This window comes from Cynoglossus semilaevis, chromosome 1, assembly GCF_000523025.1.
Source record: "Cynoglossus semilaevis isolate Cse_v1.0 chromosome 1, Cse_v1.0, whole genome shotgun sequence".
In the NCBI taxonomy this organism is placed as follows: Eukaryota; Metazoa; Chordata; class Actinopteri; order Pleuronectiformes; family Cynoglossidae; genus Cynoglossus; species Cynoglossus semilaevis.
The window spans coordinates 8,888,186-8,908,228 of NC_024307.1; the positions used below are offsets into that span (position 1 = coordinate 8,888,186).

The 20,043-nt window shown below is 38.3% G+C and overlaps 1 protein-coding gene and 1 long non-coding RNA gene across 5 annotated transcripts in view; both read right to left on the bottom strand.

Annotated features, from left to right (window-relative positions):
• Positions 1-14,514, bottom strand: part of LOC103378119 (interphotoreceptor matrix proteoglycan 1-like) — a 37,950-nt gene extending 23,436 nt beyond the window's left edge. For 2 of the 4 annotated variants that reach the window (XM_025054801.1, XM_008309209.3), the window contains exons 1-7: positions 14,087-14,513; positions 13,816-13,906; positions 12,974-13,075; positions 10,559-10,645; positions 7,681-7,733; positions 1,305-1,421; positions 892-1,143 (exon numbers count right to left, since the gene is read on the bottom strand). In XM_025054801.1, the coding sequence (XP_024910569.1) occupies positions 892-973 (82 nt within the window). In that variant the 5' untranslated portion in view covers positions 974-1,143; positions 1,305-1,421; positions 7,681-7,733; ... (2 more) ...; positions 13,816-13,906; positions 14,087-14,513. Of the gene's footprint in view, positions 1-891; positions 1,144-1,304; positions 1,422-7,680; positions 7,734-10,558; positions 10,646-12,973; positions 13,235-13,815; positions 13,907-14,086 lie in introns of those variants that run through there. The other 2 variants (XM_025054810.1, XM_025054807.1) reach the window with 2 other exon arrangements.
• Positions 14,515-15,900: 1,386 nt separating this feature from the next.
• LOC103378111 (uncharacterized) lies at positions 15,901-20,043 on the bottom strand. The gene is made up of 4 exons (XR_521477.3): positions 19,768-20,043; positions 18,368-18,550; positions 18,090-18,180; positions 15,901-17,348 (listed from the first exon to the last, which is right to left on the bottom strand). It is a non-coding gene; the product is annotated as an uncharacterized LOC103378111 (long non-coding RNA).

Here is a 20,043-nt window from a genome sequence, read left to right on the forward strand (position 1 = left end):
CAAATCTTCTCCATATGCTTCCTGTGACATGCTAAAATGATTGAGGCAAACAATTTAGTAAATCACTCTGTTTTCTCCTTTTGATATTTTTGCATGTGTTACCCTTAACTGTTAGGAGCAACACATCTTTGTCATCATCAGTCAGACAGACATGTTTATCATCAGGCTGTCCCAAAGGTCATATAAAGGCCAGGTGTTCAACCAACTGTGTTTTCCTCCAGAATAAACATCTAAATAGAGTTTTGGAAAGAACTGAGGACTAACTTGCACATGCTCACACACGGGGGTCTAGGCCTTAATGCCCACTTATTCAGCCTCAGAGCTGAACAACAAGCCAGAAAAGATTAGTGTTCTGCAACGGTGCAAACAAAATAGCTTTTGTTTCCTTCGGGATAATGAGCTTTTGGCCGGACACATCACACTGAACAAGACAACCATGCGGATGCAAATGTTATCACTGGTGAAACGGCGCTATCTCTCCTGCAGTGCATGCCACTGCCTATTAAATTCACAGGAATATTCATGTAGCTAAGAGTGGTTCAATGGCTTCTTGACATTCTCGCAAAAAAAAAAAAAAAATTCTTTGTTCAGGGATTTTGAAGTTTCCAGAGAGACATGTTTAAAATGCAAGGTCACACACACATTAAACCAAAACTCACTGACTCATCAGCTCCTCCTATCACACATTAGCAACTCACAAATGTCTCTCCTAAAGTGCAGGATATGGGTAAAGTGTCCTCTAACTTTGCTACATTTTCTCATTTTGTTTATATAAATGAGGCTTGACTTCCCATTTCACTGACAGAAGCACAGAACATCATTCTTTTGTTAACACTGAAGTAACCTACAAAAAAAAATTAAAAAAGGCATCTTCCCAGTCTTGATTCTTACCTTCACTTTGACTTGCGTGAAAGGTGAACAGACACAAAGTGAAGAACAGTCCCGACTTTAAAAGCATGATTGGCCGACTCATGTGGTTCAAAAGCCTCAAGTTGTCATTTGGAAGCTGAAAAAATAAAATCTTCTTTCCTGGAGTGCATTAAGAGATTGCACCAAAGCAGGATGTCCAAGGTTCTACATTCTCTCTCAGCAGCAGCAGAGCTCCTGTTGAATCCCCGCAGACAACAGCGACAACTGCATGGACTGATGAGCGCAGGGAACAAGGGAGGGAGGAGAGGTGGAGAAGGGAGAGACAGGGACACGGATGGAATTTTGGCTCAGGAGTTTCCCTCTCCAGGGCTGTCAGTGTGACAACGGTGACAGGGTTAAAAAAGCAGCCTCTGACTTGTGTCTAATCTCTTTACCTTTTTCTCACTGCTTGTAATCCCTGAGGGGGCACGTGGCCACCCGGCCTCATCCTGTTAGCCACCTTCTGGACCCTCATCTGTCAGCTGAGCAAACTTGAGGATCTGCCAAACACACTACAGAGCAGAAAAAAAGAAAACTCCCTTCAGTCAGCTCAGGATAACACCAACAGCCAGCCTGTGTGTGTGTGTTTGTTTGTTTGCCTCCATGTGTCATGATACGTTTGCCTAATTCTTAAGGGTTTTCTCCCAGTTCTAATGCATTGTTCCTCATGTGTGCCCACAGCCAATCCCACCTCTCGGGCCTCTGATTTCAAGTGCCAGCCGAGGTCAGCTGTGTGGACTTCTGCACTGCATAACCAGCAGCCAGCAGAATAATGCGCCTCATTCTTACTCTAGAAGCACGGCCAAGTTCAGATTATAAAGTCTCTCCACTGAATATAAAGAGCAGTGTAAACATTCCAAACTGCTGCTTCCGTCCTCCCTCCTGTGTGTCGGCATATGTTTGATCTGCCTCCTCTGATATCTACTCTTGAACCTCCAGGAGTGGTGGGGCTAACAGCAGTTTCCTCTTTGATTCTCTGTCAGTCCTGGTGCTCTGTGAATTAGGATCTAAGACCAAAGGAAGATCCAAAGGTGTTGTGTTAACATGGGTAGATAAGAAGTGACTCACACTTCGCAGGAACAGTGTTAGTATGACTGTTAGCATAGACTGCAAGACCAGTCAAGTACGATGGTGCCTTTAACACACACAGAAGAAACGGACATTGACGTTCATGTTCTAAAAATAAGCCTTAAATGTGTCCACATTTTGAACCACTGGTTGTTTTGAGTAAAAGTCAGAAATGTTTACTTTTTTTGAGGGCTGTAGAAATTAGCTTCAGCGATTAATCTGATTAAAACGCATTTCAACATGCACTGAAACATCCACCACCCATTCACTTCTCATTGAGCCAATACACAGTTGTTACACACGTTACTGTTTCCACACAGAGAAGGAGCCTAAAATACAATCTCATCGAGCGCAAGCTTCAACTTCTGGTCAGAGTCATCAGACCAGCCTCGCTGAGCACAAGGCAGTAAATAAGTCAATAGCTGACAAACTGACATCGCTGAGCACAAGGCAGTAAATAAGTCGATAGCTGACAAACTGACGGACACAATTGTCAAACGGATTGCAAGGACTGAGGACTGATTAATTACTAAGAACAACGGCTTCACTGAAGTGTAGAAAGAAACTCCAGATACGCACTGCAGCGTTACGATCTGCAGTAATGATTTAAATCCACCAACTCTATGAAAAAACATATACATAGTTAACGGATTTATTTGTTATTATTTGGATTTTAGTTTTCCATTATTTAGTTGTGCTGTTATTATTTAATCAATACATCATTTGGATGAGAAACACACTGTTATTTGTCCAGCACATTTTTATCATAATTAGAAATGACAATTTACCCTAATTAATCAAAATAAAGTACAAAGGTGAGCGATCATGATTACTCATGATTCATCCACAGCTACTCATTATTAATCTGAACAAATAATGTAATCGATTGTCAGTCAGTTTCTCTTTAATTTGACTTAGAAACATAATTAGAAACGTTCCCAAATAGTGAACAGGATCCATTGCCATTCCTGGTCTTTCTCAATATAACATGATCATTTCCAATTTTCTGAAAAGGTTGGTAAAAACCAGAACTTTAAAACATTAAATATGCTTTCTTTTATTATTGACCGTGTTCTCATAGAACATTTCTGTTTAACACTAAGTGTTTATTTTAACCTTTAGCTAAATCGCTTGAAAAATGTGAGCTTATTCTAAGGTTTTAGTTGTATTTTGGGGGCTTTTTTTAGTTAAAGTTTAACTATTTGCTTTTTTCAGACATGTTAGTGGTTTTTGGCTTTTAGCTACTTTTGTGATTTAGCCACTACTGCTACAGATGGCTTGCTTTTATTGACTGGCTATGTGGTCTGAATATTTAATAAGACTCTCCAGGACATTGACATTTTTTAGGTATAACTTTCAGACTTGGAAATGACTGTTTTCATTGTTGTGTGTTTTTTGATCATACATTTTCATACACAACAACATGGCTTTTTGTTTGATTACATTTACTATGCTTAATTTATGTGGGAGTGAGTGGGCAAACACCAAATTTTGTCCATTTACAGCCTCATTCAGTGACATTGAATTGTTTTTTTTTTGCATGTGCTGCCATAAATAAGCTGCCTGAAGAGCAACATAACCCGTTGCCATCATTCTTTACCCTTCAGATTGAACCTTGAACTCGTGATTACTGAGGTTGCAGTCGAGGTTGCATAACTAAAATACTGGCACGTAATTACCTTCATAATTTCTCCTGCACACACAGAGCAGAGACTTAACTTTGCCAGGGTGATTCGTCGAGCTGGAGAGTCTCGACAGGTTTTAGGCTTTATTTGCTGGAAACAGCTGCAGCTGGAAATGACGCTCTAAAAATTCTGTACATTTGTGGCAGTAAAACGGGAAACAACTGAATCTGAAAGACACTGAAATGTTCTGTGGAGCCCTGGCAACTGAGCAGGATGATAATTATCTTTAGAGCGGTGGTCATAAAGAGCATCGTCTGTCACATTAGCCGTATTTATCCTTCACAGTAAAAGCATGTTTATTAATTTTGTGCTTAAACATTAACGCTGGGCACAAGCTGCACTGTCCTCACATTGAGGTTGTAAAAAAAAAATAAAAAAAAATAGTCAAATCACGTCATAATCACGGTCATCACAGCATACACGGGATTTACATAACAGAACAGAGACTACTGGGTCGCTTAAAAACAAGGAAACATCTCTTTACAAGTGAGGGTGTTGTTTATTTACACAGGAGACTGATCTGCACTTGTGTTTTGGAGGTTTTGCACTCACAGAACACAGTTTTGTACACAGTGTAATAAAGTGATTTGAAATTTGGAGTTTCTTATTCATACCACAAGGGGGGAAAATTCACAGTGTGAGTTTTTGGGCTCAAACCCAAGACCTTCTGCGTATAAGGTAGTTGTGTAAGACCAGGTCAGAGTTTTTCATTCAAACGTTATCACCATTCTCCACATTGTTCAAACATTCAAACAACACCATTCGGGTCCAAAAAAACCTGGGTGACCCCCGTCCCACCTCCAAACACCTTTGCATTCGGGTCCAAAAAAACCTGGGTGACTTATCAATAAAACCTGTTCCAGGTCCTTGTTAAATTAAATATATTTTAGTCTTTTCTCTCCATACAATGTTTCTTTGGAAAGCAAATTTCTTTGAACAGCAAATTGATTTTTCACCACCTGTGACAGATCCTATTTATTAGTTTATTAAAAAATGCCACATTTAGTGTTTGTGAGGTCAGTTTAGACTTAATTAGTTCTGTTTCGTTCGTCTGTCTTTCACCTGTCCAATATCTTTTAATTCTTAATGCCGACCTCAACACAAAGCCGACGTTTTACACTCTCAAGTAGAATTGTGTTTTACTCTCAGGTAAAATCTCTACAAATGCATGTTGTCAATGCAGCCTGTTATGGCTTCACAATAGGTTTACATGCATGCATTACACTTGTTATATAATAAAACCAGACTATTCCAGTCACTGACCCTGACCTAAATCCCTGTGGATTATGGTCAGGGTCACCGCTCAGGTTGCAGTCAATCTTAATATTCAAGGTCCATGTTTAGGATTAAGATCCGACTTGACATTATGACATTATAATCAGACCAAGTCTAAAACAAGTTGATACTTATCCCTGAATTTCATCATCATCATTAATGCATGAAAGCAGCCTAATCTTGTAGAGGGATCTTGTAGATTAATAATGTATTCTTAACTTGGCTGTGTATTCATGAGACATTTTGATATTTTTCCCAGGATAAACAAACCCTTTGTCAGTCTCCACCGCAATTTTATTCAGACAAGGTTGACCTTCTCCCACTGGCTGATGACTTGAATCATTGTCCAATTAGAGAGGTTAGTTTAAATTATGCAAAAGGGGAAAATGCTGCTCGCCATCTGACAGGAGGGGTTATTTCATTAGGGGCAGATCCATGGTGTCTGTGGCTGGCAGAGGCTGGCACAGCAGAGAGCCACTCCGCTGTTTCATCAATCATCTGCAGCTATGACAGAATAAGTTACATGTGCAGTGTGACTATGGAAGCTACTGCTGCTTCTTTAACATAAGGTTGTAACCCGCAGCCCTTATATATAATCAGCACAGATGACAGTGTCCAGACACCAAACATCCAGCCGACTGACACAGCGGTCACTTCAATAGATACACCATGCTAGTTTTGCGACATTTGATATTTTTTCAGCCTCAGGACAGATGTCGTTGTTAATGTCATAGATTCGTAAAGATTCGTCTTTTACAGTTTGTACTGTGCAGTTGTATATTACTATAGTTGTATATAAATATGAATACTTTATAGACTTTTTTATTTTTATACACTACAGTCAGGTTTGTTTGTGTATATATATGTATATAAAGTAGCTTCATATGTACAGTACTTATATACACATTTATATATAAATATAGATATATATACATATATATGTATATATACATAAATATATATACATATACACTGGATGGTTAAATATATACTGTTAAGTTTGTGTATACTGTAGGGTTCTCATATACTGTATAGCTCATATATGCATATGAACTGGAGTGTACCTAATGAAGTGGCCAATATAATAAATGTCACATAGTAAAAGTAATGTAAATGTGAATTTTTATAATCTAATAAACACCCAGGTACTGATTGTTATGGTGTACAACTGCCTTCTCTGCTTCCTTCACCACGGCAGATCACCCACCATCTCTCTCTCTCGCTCGCCTCCTTCACCGTAACGCCATCTTTTTTCCCCCCTTTGCTTCACCTAAGAATCCTCAATCATCTTTTGTCCAATATATCCACTATCTCTCCTCAGCACATGTCCGAACCATCTCAACCCCGACTCTCTCTCTCTCTTTATCTCTTCAAACCGCTGAACCTTAACTGCTACTCATTTCTCATCCTTTTCTGTCCTGCTCGCTTCCAATGAAAATCTCAACATCTTCAGCTCTGCCAGCTCCAGCTCAGCCCCCTGTTATTTAGACACAGCCTCTGTCTATAAACCATACACAGTGCATCAGTCACTGCAACGTCCCTTTTAGTTTTTCGGCTCTCCTGCAATTGTTTTCAGTGACTTTGCATATTTGTCTTGGTACTGATGTTGTTTTTACACCAGCTGCCCTTTTTCACTGCTAACCTCCTCATTTATCTGAACATGAGACCAAAACAGTTTTTGCTCCTGCGGGCAGGTTACAATCAGGTGCTAATTTATCTCCGTGTAAATGCGTAAAACACTCATTTTTTAAATGACTAACCAGAATATACAAGGGGACGTCAAAAAGTGTTAGGACACAAAAGTCTTTGGGTTTTTTTTTTTGACATATCTGTTTTAGTTTAAACGGTGTTTCCAATACAAACTTCCTATTTTTGTGGGAGACCCATTAAACATAGGGTGGTCTCAAAATAACTCAGACTTAACTTACAACCTAACCTTACGAACCAAAACCATGCTTTAATATCTTTATACCGTCACCATTACTTTTAAACGCTTGGTTCGGTAAGACTTAATCAGACTTTTCTCTGGTTTTTAAAATTGATATATATTTTAAGAGCTAGAATAACACAGTCCCACACTTGACAAAAATAAAATAATAAAACTTGTCAGTTTATACTTGTCTATTTCAGTCAGCCGAGAGTAGATTTAATTTTATCACACACCTTGGAATTTCTGACTTACCCTCATATATCAATTCTGCTGCAACTAAATAGGGGAAGAAGGAAAATTTAAAGACAGCCAAAAAAGACCAACTGTTGCCAACAGTAGTTAACTCATCCTCCCAGCAGTTACTGTCACTTCAGCTCATAACTTATGAAATTAATGCCATACAGTAAAAAAACACATTTATAAAACACTGTGAATCTGTCTATAATATTTATATAGGATGCTCAATAAAAGCAGACGGGCAGAAAGTCTTGGCACAAAACCTACCACAGCAGTGTTTTCATCATCATGTTTTATTGCCCTGATTTAATATTTTAGTATTTTTATCCAGGATGATGTAGGGTCTGTGTGTTTGCTGGGTCTGTGTTTTGCTTTATCGTTCATATTTGCCATATTGAGGTCTGAGGTTTAACCTTCCCTTAGAGAGTGATGAGTGCCTAGGGTCTAAGGGTTTAATATTAGAGCCATGTTTGTGGGAACGCTCCTCTTTAGGGAAAATCCAACCTGGGCTTATTACCAGTGTGATCCACTCTAGGAGACCTGCGGCAGTGAAAGTGCCTTTGTCTGTGTACTTACCAACTTCAGCGCAGTGGAGTTGACACAGTACATGAGGCCGTCCTCAGATGAATCTGGAATGAAAAATATAAAGGGAGAACAGTGTGAAATATATTTGTTGGAAACTAGTATCAAGCGTTATTGTGTTTACAACTGGATCTAAACGTCACCACCTTTGTCGGTGGGCCAGATTTTTTTCTGGACAGACACTTTGGTGGCCAACCACTCAAAAAAGATGAAATAAAATTCACATTTTTGTCTCACATTATTATTTGATGTTTATTCTGGAATCAGAGGTCAGAATATTTGGATTTGAGCGATGTGGATTATATTTTATGTTGCTGACATCACATCAATCTGAATGTTTTCACTGAGTTCACTGTTTATTTTTAAATTATTTACGATCAGACAAAAATGTGCTAGTAAAAAAATACACTATAAAAAGCTGACCTTTCTAACCTAGTGTCCACATTTGCACAACTACCACCAGAGGGCAGCATGTTTTGGGCAGAGAAGAGTCAAAAGACCAATTGACTGTCTGTGTGTAGGTTGTATTTTAATTCCAGGGGGAGGGGGAGGTTAGATGGATTCAGAACTTGTATGAAGACAAAAATATAACATTTCAGATTAAATCCACTTTTTATATATTTGTTTGGATCTCAATTATTTAGCATCTTTTTTTCAAACCAGTGTCTTATTTTATGCTATTCCCACCCATTACCATTTTCCTGTTGTTTTGTCTTTTGAAAAACACAAGTCAAACTCCATCTCAGCCTCTAAATATTTCAGTTGAAGTCAGTGTGAAATGTGTGCTGTTCTAAATCAGTGATAGATGACAAGAGAGAAAACTATTTAACAATACAAACTAGTGCCAGACATCAATTGCATGACTGCTTGCAAATAAAAATAACAACATATAAGGTTTGGCCTATATATATATATATTAGGCCAAACCTAATACTATGGGCTGTAAAATTCCCATCTGCTTCTCCGTAAATTACTTTTTCTACTTAAATTCTGCGTTGAAACTAATGATAAGCAGTGAGAAAATGACTCAGTGGGTAAATGCTGTCAGGGTGCAAATTATAACTGCTATATACTCTGTGATGTGATGAGCTAAACAGTGTGTGACAGGAATGAAAGACGGCCCTGGATCTTTTCATTCCGAACACAGCAGAGCTCGTGTGCAACACACAGTCAAATGCACCAACAAATATCAGCGTCTAAAAGGCAGAAAATGACTCGTTAGATTTTTAGAACTTTGTACGACAAGCACGTATGTACGATATTTCTGAATGCAAGTGAACCTGGAATGGTTGTGAGTTACTTGTCATTATGTCACAGCACACAATGAAATGTGACCTCTGCGTTTCATCATCATTCTGACATACAGTGTTAAAACTGATTTTGCACAGGAACAAGTTTGTGTTGAACATTGTCACACATCAATATATCCAAAAGATGACTTTGTTTACATTCGGGTTTTTTTTTTTTTTTGCTTCATTATGTCCTAGATTATGATTGCCACTATATTAGAGTAGGTAAGTAAAATAGGTAGTTACACGCAGTATGCAAGTTCAGAGTTATGGTGAAAATAGAGTAATGTCCCACTGTACGAACGGAATTCCGACGTAAGTTGGAGACATATTTGTACATACATTTGTTTTCTTTATTAAATGCACATAAAACTTGTTTTAATTACCTTTAAATAAACAGTTGAAACATAACAAAACAGCTCTCTGGCATATTTTGTCTATGAGAAATTATGTAAAATTATTCAGAAGAGTGCTCGTCATTTTACTTGATGGATATTAGAACTTTATGTCACCCATTAATGTCACACTGATATCAAATTGTTTTATAGTTTAATCTGGAAGAGTCACATTTGCCTGTTTTTTTTCCTAAAGGTCTCCACAGCACAACCAACACGTAATTATTTGGTCCAGGTGGACACATCAGGTCCTAATGCTCAAATATATAGAGGTTGTTACATCATATAATAAATACGACCTGCATCAGACTGTGTGAACAGTCTGCAGCCCTCAAGTGGCAAAAGTCAGTCACAAGTTGTGTTGAAGGAGGTGAGTCAGATGCTACACTTGTCAGCACGTGTTTCAATTCTGCAGGTGTCATGCAATCAATGTCAGTGTGATTGCTTTGTCATCAGTCAGAAAAGCTCTGCAAACACTGCAGCTGGAGCCCTGAACCCCAGATCTATGGACGTGAGAGACGACAAAGTTTTTTGCACTGAATTGTGACTTTGCTGTGACATGCCCTGTCCGACCAAGGTCATTTTGGAACTGGGTCTGATTTGAATTATAATTGGTTTGTAAAATTCAAACTGTCTCAAAAAACACATAAGATATGGGTCACATATAAAAAAGAAAAACATTTGGGACATTCTTTAATTTTTTAGAAACAGAAGTGTGTCACTATTTCAGTTTTCCAAAGTTATAAATTCAACAAGTTCTCCTGACAATTAAAAGAAGTCATGCATTTGTACACACAGCAAACAAAAAAAGTGCAGGTGACACCACCTACTATTCCTGCAGGGGGAGCTAATAACATGAGTTTAGTCCATTCATATAGAACTGTGTACAAATGCTAGTTTTTTTAAATATAAAATCGTTGGGAATCTCCACTTAAATAATTTGATTTAATGTTTGTTGTTTAATGTTTTGGACAAAGACAATGATCTATTCGAAATGTTACCTTTTCTCAGAGGAAATCTCTGACACACATTATCCAGCCAACATATATGAGGTTTCGGGATCACACTACATGTAAAGTTTTAGAATCAGTGTTTTAAATTAATTAGTTGATATTAATTAAGATATTTACAGCATTGTATTGAAAACAAGGTATGTGTAGTTTTATTTACAGTACTTCATGTTCTTACCTGTTCTCTGGAGCACATGGCCGTCAGTTTGAATGCTGGAACTGCTAGATCATTGCCGTCCATTTTGAATCCTTTTATGGCAACTTCCTGTGGGAATGCACCACATTTAAAAAGATGGTAGGTGAGAACTCAAAGAGCTTTGTTGTAAAATGCTGTTTTCTTGTGTTTTTAAGAGTCATATAATAAAAGGGCTCACTCTGAATTAAAATACTGGTGAAATATGGTTTTTAAAAAGAGAAAAGCCGGTAAGATAATTGATATTTCCTTTAGTGGGAGGAGCTACTATTGATTTAAACAGGAGTTAGCTTAGCTTTATTCACCAGTGTAGAACATATGGTTGCTTTCAGAAGCTAAGATTTTTTGGGTTAGGGTTTAGTATTATTAGTTCATTTTTAACATCTGTCTGAGTTTTCCTGGGCTTTCATCAGCTTAAAGCCTTTCATATATTGTTGCAAAATACAAAATACCTTTGTGGGTAAGGAATAAGGAAAAAGCACATGGCAGCACCTGAAGGATTTCAACATCTCCTTTAGCAACACAAACAAATCAGACACAGGGCCTTTAGAAAAGGCCACAGGTTGCGCTGCTGTGGACACTAAGCCCATGGACAATTCTATTTCTTAAACGGTTGGTTTATTCCAACCTCGGCAAAGGATGAATAATTCATGTGACTCAAGATGTAAGAGAATAAGAAGCCCCATAAGGAAATGCAAAATGCAAAGCAGAAGCATCGAGCACCACAGGCCGTCATCCAAGAGGACACCTAGCTGTGTTGCACAGTGGAGGCAACCAGAAGTCAAATACCAGTGGGTGCAGTGCAGAGGGATGAATTCCAATGTGGAAAATCAAGATCAACTTTTAATTTTATGGACACTGCTCAACCAGAAGACCAAATAAGTCCCTCACAGGACTATACGTGTTCCCCAAGGACATGCGATTTAACTGAGTGAACTTCAGTGTCAGAGTAAAGAAGACATTTTGGAGGAAACAGTCATGGAGCAGTATTTGAAGGACCTCAAGACTGGGTTTCAAGCTGAGATGCAAACATACTAACTAACTAACTAACTATGCTGGACTGCACCCAACAAGAGGTAAGTCTGAGAAAGTGATGAAGGTTGGTGAGAAGAGAGAGCACAGAGAAAGTCTCTGGTTGGTCCCTACACCTAGGTTTAGTCCCTCGTAAAAAACCACCAGACTCCTTTGTTAATGCTGTGAAAGTGAATGATGCGTATGCAGTAAGACTACAAAAGGTTAACTGAGAGAAGAATTTGAATTTTGAAGTTGAGTTTTAAACCTTCAAACTAAATAGTTACTTAACGTAACGTCACTCGAAAGGTCGAAGCAGGTTTTTTATTTTGGAAATACAGTAACACGTCGCTGCTTCTGAGCCATGCTTATAATACAAACATAAAATGTATTGACTACACGACTGTACTGTCCACAATTCTTGTAAAAACGTTATGCTGTCAAGGTGCGTTCATTTTGCTTGAGTTTTCAAGACCTTTAACCTAATGTGTTGGTAACTGATCAACTGACGCCTGCCAGCTGCATTGAGATGATTTGGGATGTTTTTAAGTTTTAGTAACTGAACTGTAAGTAACTGGTGGACAGTTATTGTGCAACTGCCCCAATTCTGTAGCAACAGATCGCTACAAAATGTACAGAAAAAAACAGGAAGAACTAGGCCATTAAATGTCGTGTTATCATGAAGTAATCTCCTTATGAAACACATTTATTGAAAGTGCTTGTCATGATTATTCACCGTTGCTGCGCTTCTAAAAATACAAGGTTGAGTTTAGCACCAACACCTGGGACATCTATTGTGGAGGAGCAATGATTGAGTCATCACCATGTTAATGTGAGGAAGCATCTGATCGAGGTGGCTCTAAAGTCATCAAACAGATGAGCTACTAAAGATGTGTCATGCGCTGAAAGCTAAAAGCACTCTGGCTTTTTGAGGGATATGCTCTGTAGTCAAAAGAGAAACCACTCATCTCTTTGTTCAGCATACAAGGTGCCAACAGTTGCCCAGGAGGCTTCTCTCCAGCGATGAAAGCTGACAGAAATTTAAAGGCTGCATTCCCATGCTGGTACGAGGAGGATGGAACCGTCATTCTTGCTATCTTTCCCAAATGCAGCCTGTTTATCATGTTCCTGATTGACACACTCCATTGTGTCTATTGTCGAAAAATCAGTAGAGCAGCAGAGAGGGCAGTGACAGAGGACAGGTGGGAGGGAGGTGATGCATGGGGAGGCGTGGGGGGTGTCACCAAGGAATTAAAAATAAAATGGGAAATGGATAAGAGGTAGTAAAAGATAGCAGAAGAGTGGGAATGAGTTGGACCTGATGAGGGGAGGGTGGTCAGAGTGGGAGGCAAGCATCTGAGAGCAAAACGGAAATAGAGTGGGACATACCTGCAGAAAGGGCATTGTACTGCATGAGTACCGTGAACACAGCAGACGACGGTCAGGTTAGTTGAGATTAAAAGGCATTTGTATTGAAACTGTTAGCGACACCTGTGGGAGGATGAAAAGAGTCTCTGTGTGTAAAGGTTGAGAGTGGAAACTTTTATGTTGGATAGCACAGAAAAAATATTTAATATTTAACTCAAAATAATCATCAACATCAAATGATTTATCAAATAGCTGCAAGTCCGTCAACTAAAACAACAAAAATAATCTATTTTAATATCTGATTAAAAAATGCTGCATTTAAAAATTCCAAATTTTAACTTTTTATCACATTTGTACTATCTTTTCTGAAGAGTATTTGAAGTATGTGCTACAACAAGATGACGTTACACCATTCTTCGGCTGGATAACATTAACAATGCATTAAGGTTGTACATATTCATGTAACGTAGACAGTCTAAAAGTATAAGACAGCTTGAAGTGTTATTGTTTGATTTTCTTTTTCTTTTTGTTTGTTTGTCCTAGTTTCTCGTTTTTGGTGCATTTTGGGAAGTTTACTTTGAGATTAAGTGGATCAGACATTTTTAATAATGTCGGCTCGGCTTTTACGTGGGTTATGGAGCTCCCGCTTTGCCCGAAGATGCTTTTCTTTCTCTCAGCATTTGAATTCTAAACAGTGAAATTGCACTTCCTCATTTATGGTAATTTTCCCAGAAATAAGAATACACGAACACCTGTCAGCAGGCGAAAATAAAGGTCTCCTAAATCTTAACCTCTCATTTGCATAAAATCACAACACAGAGGCAGTTCACAAAGAAAAAGAAAGTGACAAAAAAGAGACTTACTTTTATTAGCGCCACTCTCTGTTGACCTTTTAATATTGGTCCTGTGAAGTTCTGATGTTCATACTTGTGTCCTGAAGTCAAACCGCTTGAACTTTAACAGAGATATGAAGCACTTTTTAACTCGCCAGCAGTTAAAAATCAATGATGTTGCAGTTTATCTTTTCATTTTGAAGCCATACATGTACCACCTTCATGCATGTAATGGTGACAAAAGTCAGTGTCACCTCTGCAGATAAAATCAGTAGAAATTTGTTTTCTCTGTGTGACTGACCTTAGTCTTTGTGTTCACTGTGGGTGGTGTGTCGTTGTCCTTGGTGCGGGAAAACGATTTTTCAGGGAGTAAAAGCACATTCAGTTTTTCTCTCTATTAGTTTATACTGTATACTGAGGAAGATTCTGGTATTGTTCAACAAATTCAGCAACGCCGCCCGAGGTCACAGATGTTATTGTCATCCTGCAGAAGAAAGAAATAAAAACATTTCATCCAACAGAGTTATTTGCCATAATTGTCCCTGTTTGCAAATAGAGTACAACATTACAAGTGCAAAGTAACACTGAGCAGCTCAATTTTTGTGTGCATGTGTTTTTAGTCATTGTTTAATGGCAGTATAGTGTGATGCTAGCAGAAATGTGGTGCCATAATTTTCTACTTGAATGACAGACGCTACTCGTCGAATTTTTTGAATTTTTTTTTAAGCTGCTGAAGAAGCCGGCCATTGAATCTTTAAATCGTCTCACCTACAGCTGAATGAACCTGGCATGTTATCAAGCATTTCTTTGAACTAATTCGGTGGGAATATGTGCTTCTGATGTCATTCCATGGCTGAGGTTTGAATAGCAGTTCGATGAGGACTTTTTTGAAAGTAATGATGAACAGAGGAAAAATGTACTTGCAAACGTTTGCACTTCTTCTGTTGCTCAATAACTGAGTACTGAAAAGAAGACTCAAGTGACGACTCAGGGTTACAGTTCACGGCAGGTAACCCCGAGTTGCCCCTTACACTAGGCATATTCAACATATTAAAACATGACACAACAAGACCATAAATGTACAAGAAAATGTCTGATAATTTATTTTAATTGAGCTGAGTTATTATTCATGTGCAATCCTCTGAAGGAAACGTTTTTTTTCTGAAACAAGTGTGTGACACTTGTAAAGTTATTCTGTTTATTTGTTTTGTTTAGAGTCATATAATAAAAGGGCTCACTCTGAATTAAAATACTGGTGAAATATGGTTTTTAAAAAGAGAAAAGCCGGTAAGATAATTGATATTTCCTTTAGTGGGAGGAGCTACTATTGATTTAAACAGGAGTTAGCTTAGCTTTATTCACCAGTGTAGAACATATGGTTGCTTTCAGAAGCTAAGATTTTTTGGGTTAGGGTTTAGTATTATTAGTTCATTTTTAACATCTGTCTGAGTTTTCCTGGGCTTTCATCAGCTTAAAGCCTTTCATATATTGTTGCAAAATACAAAATACCTTTGTGGGTAAGGAATAAGGAAAAAGCACATGGCAGCACCTGAAGGATTTCAACATCTCCTTTAGCAACACAAACAAATCAGACACAGGGCCTTTAGAAAAGGCCACAGGTTGCGCTGCTGTGGACACTAAGCCCATGGACAATTCTATTTCTTAAACGGTTGGTTTATTCCAACCTCGGCAAAGGATGAATAATTCATGTGACTCAAGATGTAAGAGAATAAGAAGCCCCATAAGGAAATGCAAAATGCAAAGCAGAAGCATCGAGCACCACAGGCCGTCATCCAAGAGGACACCTAGCTGTGTTGCACAGTGGAGGCAACCAGAAGTCAAATACCAGTGGGTGCAGTGCAGAGGGATGAATTCCAATGTGGAAAATCAAGATCAACTTTTAATTTTATGGACACTGCTCAACCAGAAGACCAAATAAGTCCCTCACAGGACTATACGTGTTCCCCAAGGACATGCGATTTAACTGAGTGAACTTCAGTGTCAGAGTAAAGAAGACATTTTGGAGGAAACAGTCATGGAGCAGTATTTGAAGGACCTCAAGACTGGGTTTCAAGCTGAGATGCAAACATACTAACTAACTAACTAACTAACTATGCTGGACTGCACCCAACAAGAGGTAAGTCTGAGAAAGTGATGAAGGTTGGTGAGAAGAGAGAGCACAGAGAAAGTCTCTGGTTGGTCCCTACACCTAGGTTTAGTCCCTCGTAAAAAACCACCAGACTCCTTTGTTAATGCTGTGAAAGTGAATGATGCGTATGCAGTAAGACTACAAAAGGTTAACTGAGAGAAGAATTTGAATTTTGAAGTTGAGTTTTAAACCTTCAAACTAAATAGTTACTTAACGTAACGTCACTCGAAAGGTCGAAGCAGGTTTTTTATTTTGGAAATACAGTAACACGTCGCTGCTTCTGAGCCATGCTTATAATACAAACATAAAATGTATTGACTACACGACTGTACTGTCCACAATTCTTGTAAAAACGTTATGCTGTCAAGGTGCGTTCATTTTGCTTGAGTTTTCAAGACCTTTAACCTAATGTGTTGGTAACTGATCAACTGACGCCTGCCAGCTGCATTGAGATGATTTGGGATGTTTTTAAGTTTTAGTAACTGAACTGTAAGTAACTGGTGGACAGTTATTGTGCAACTGCCCCAATTCTGTAGCAACAGATCGCTACAAAATGTACAGAAAAAAACAGGAAGAACTAGGCCATTAAATGTCGTGTTATCATGAAGTAATCTCCTTATGAAACACATTTATTGAAAGTGCTTGTCATGATTATTCACCGTTGCTGCGCTTCTAAAAATACAAGGTTGAGTTTAGCACCAACACCTGGGACATCTATTGTGGAGGAGCAATGATTGAGTCATCACCATGTTAATGTGAGGAAGCATCTGATCGAGGTGGCTCTAAAGTCATCAAACAGATGAGCTACTAAAGATGTGTCATGCGCTGAAAGCTAAAAGCACTCTGGCTTTTTGAGGGATATGCTCTGTAGTCAAAAGAGAAACCACTCATCTCTTTGTTCAGCATACAAGGTGCCAACAGTTGCCCAGGAGGCTTCTCTCCAGCGATGAAAGCTGACAGAAATTTAAAGGCTGCATTCCCATGCTGGTACGAGGAGGATGGAACCGTCATTCTTGCTATCTTTCCCAAATGCAGCCTGTTTATCATGTTCCTGATTGACACACTCCATTGTGTCTATTGTCGAAAAATCAGTAGAGCAGCAGAGAGGGCAGTGACAGAGGACAGGTGGGAGGGAGGTGATGCATGGGGAGGCGTGGGGGGTGTCACCAAGGAATTAAAAATAAAATGGGAAATGGATAAGAGGTAGTAAAAGATAGCAGAAGAGTGGGAATGAGTTGGACCTGATGAGGGGAGGGTGGTCAGAGTGGGAGGCAAGCATCTGAGAGCAAAACGGAAATAGAGTGGGACATACCTGCAGAAAGGGCATTGTACTGCATGAGTACCGTGAACACAGCAGACGACGGTCAGGTTAGTTGAGATTAAAAGGCATTTGTATTGAAACTGTTAGCGACACCTGTGGGAGGATGAAAAGAGTCTCTGTGTGTAAAGGTTGAGAGTGGAAACTTTTATGTTGGATAGCACAGAAAAAATATTTAATATTTAACTCAAAATAATCATCAACATCAAATGATTTATCAAATAGCTGCAAGTCCGTCAACTAAAACAACAAAAATAATCTATTTTAATATCTGATTAAAAAAATGCTGCATTTAAAAATTCCAAATTTTAACTTTTTATCACATTTGTACTATCTTTTCTGAAGAGTATTTGAAGTATGTGCTACAACAAGATGACGTTACACCATTCTTCGGCTGGATAACATTAACAATGCATTAAGGTTGTACATATTCATGTAACGTAGACAGTCTAAAAGTATAAGACAGCTTGAAGTGTTATTGTTTGATTTTCTTTTTCTTTTTGTTTGTTTGTCCTAGTTTCTCGTTTTTGGTGCATTTTGGGAAGTTTACTTTGAGATTAAGTGGATCAGACATTTTTAATAATGTCGGCTCGGCTTTTACGTGGGTTATGGAGCTCCCGCTTTGCCCGAAGATGCTTTTCTTTCTCTCAGCATTTGAATTCTAAACAGTGAAATTGCACTTCCTCATTTATGGTAATTTTCCCAGAAATAAGAATACACGAACACCTGTCAGCAGGCGAAAATAAAGGTCTCCTAAATCTTAACCTCTCATTTGCATAAAATCACAACACAGAGGCAGTTCACAAAGAAAAAGAAAGTGACAAAAAAGAGACTTACTTTTATTAGCGCCACTCTCTGTTGACCTTTTAATATTGGTCCTGTGAAGTTCTGATGTTCATACTTGTGTCCTGAAGTCAAACCGCTTGAACTTTAACAGAGATATGAAGCACTTTTTAACTCGCCAGCAGTTTATATGTGAAAATCAATGATGTTGCAGTTTATCTTTTCATTTTGAAGCCATACATGTACCACCTTCATGCATGTAATGGTGACAAAAGTCAGTGTCACCTCTGCAGATAAAATCAGTAGAAATTTGTTTTCTCTGTGTGACTGACCTTAGTCTTTGTGTTCACTGTGGGTGGTGTGTCGTTGTCCTTGGTGCGGGAAAACGATTTTTCAGGGAGTAAAAGCACATTCAGTTTTTCTCTCTATTAGTTTATACTGTATACTGAGGAAGATTCTGGTATTGTTCAACAAATTCAGCAACGCCGCCCGAGGTCACAGATGTTATTGTCATCCTGCAGAAGAAAGAAATAAAAACATTTCATCCAACAGAGTTATTTGCCATAATTGTCCCTGTTTGCAAATAGAGTACAACATTACAAGTGCAAAGTAACACTGAGCAGCTCAATTTTTGTGTGCATGTGTTTTTAGTCATTGTTTAATGGCAGTATAGTGTGATGCTAGCAGAAATGTGGTGCCATAATTTTCTACTTGAATGACAGACGCTACTCGTCGAATTTTTTGAATTTTTTTTTAAGCTGCTGAAGAAGCCGGCCATTGAATCTTTAAATCGTCTCACCTACAGCTGAATGAACCTGGCATGTTATCAAGCATTTCTTTGAACTAATTCGGTGGGAATATGTGCTTCTGATGTCATTCCATGGCTGAGGTTTGAATAGCAGTTCGATGAGGACTTTTTTGAAAGTAATGATGAACAGAGGAAAAATGTACTTGCAAACGTTTGCACTTCTTCTGTTGCTCAATAACTGAGTACTGAAAAGAAGACTCAAGTGACGACTCAGGGTTACAGTTCACGGCAGGTAACCCCGAGTTGCCCCTTACACTAGGCATATTCAACATATTAAAACATGACACAACAAGACCATAAATGTACAAGAAAATGTCTGATAATTTATTTTAATTGAGCTGAGTTATTATTCATGTGCAATCCTCTGAAGGAAACGTTTTTTTTCTGAAACAAGTGTGTGACACTTGTAAAGTTATTCTGTTTATTTGTTTTGTTTTTAAACTAAAGCTTTAGGGTTGGCAGTCTATCCTCTTAAGTAAGTTTTCTTTTTATTGTCAAATAGTTTAGAGTTGACATCTCCATATGTTCTTGATGGTTCTCGTTTAATTTTTGACAGCCAATTTTGTTTTAGACTTTTGACTAATTTGGACCTTCTTATTCCCCATTTAGTCAATAGAACAGTTACAATTTTAGTTTAAGCAGATGAAATGTCAATCTGCTTTAAACGATTGTGACGATAACTATTTTTGTTTGTAAAATTAACTAAAAAAACAATTAACGCATAAACAGACTTCTATGGCATTCTAAATAGGCACCATGTATAATTAGGATTATTACTGCTATTCCTAACTTATTGAAATTGACTAATTCGTATTATATAAAATTATTATATAACGTAACTTGATTAAAGTATACCCAGTACCCAGGAAGTATTAAAATGTTATCAAGAAATTAATTCGTATTTTACTTCATCAGCCGACTTACCTTTACATAAATCAAAGGATAACCTTTTAATCCTCAAATAGTACTTTCACACGGTTTACGGTGTGTTTTCGCTAATGATAAATAAAAAAAAATTAAAAAAGAGGTCCGTATATTTGTTCAGACCAACATGTTTTGGTGATAAGCGTATTCCCGCTCCGGGCTACATATTGTCTTTTGATTAGTCCACTACCGGACGCGCGTGATTGGCTCTCACCGGCGTTCGTTCTGCCTGTTTACATGACGAAATCAGCGCTGATAGGATTTCGTCCGTGCCAC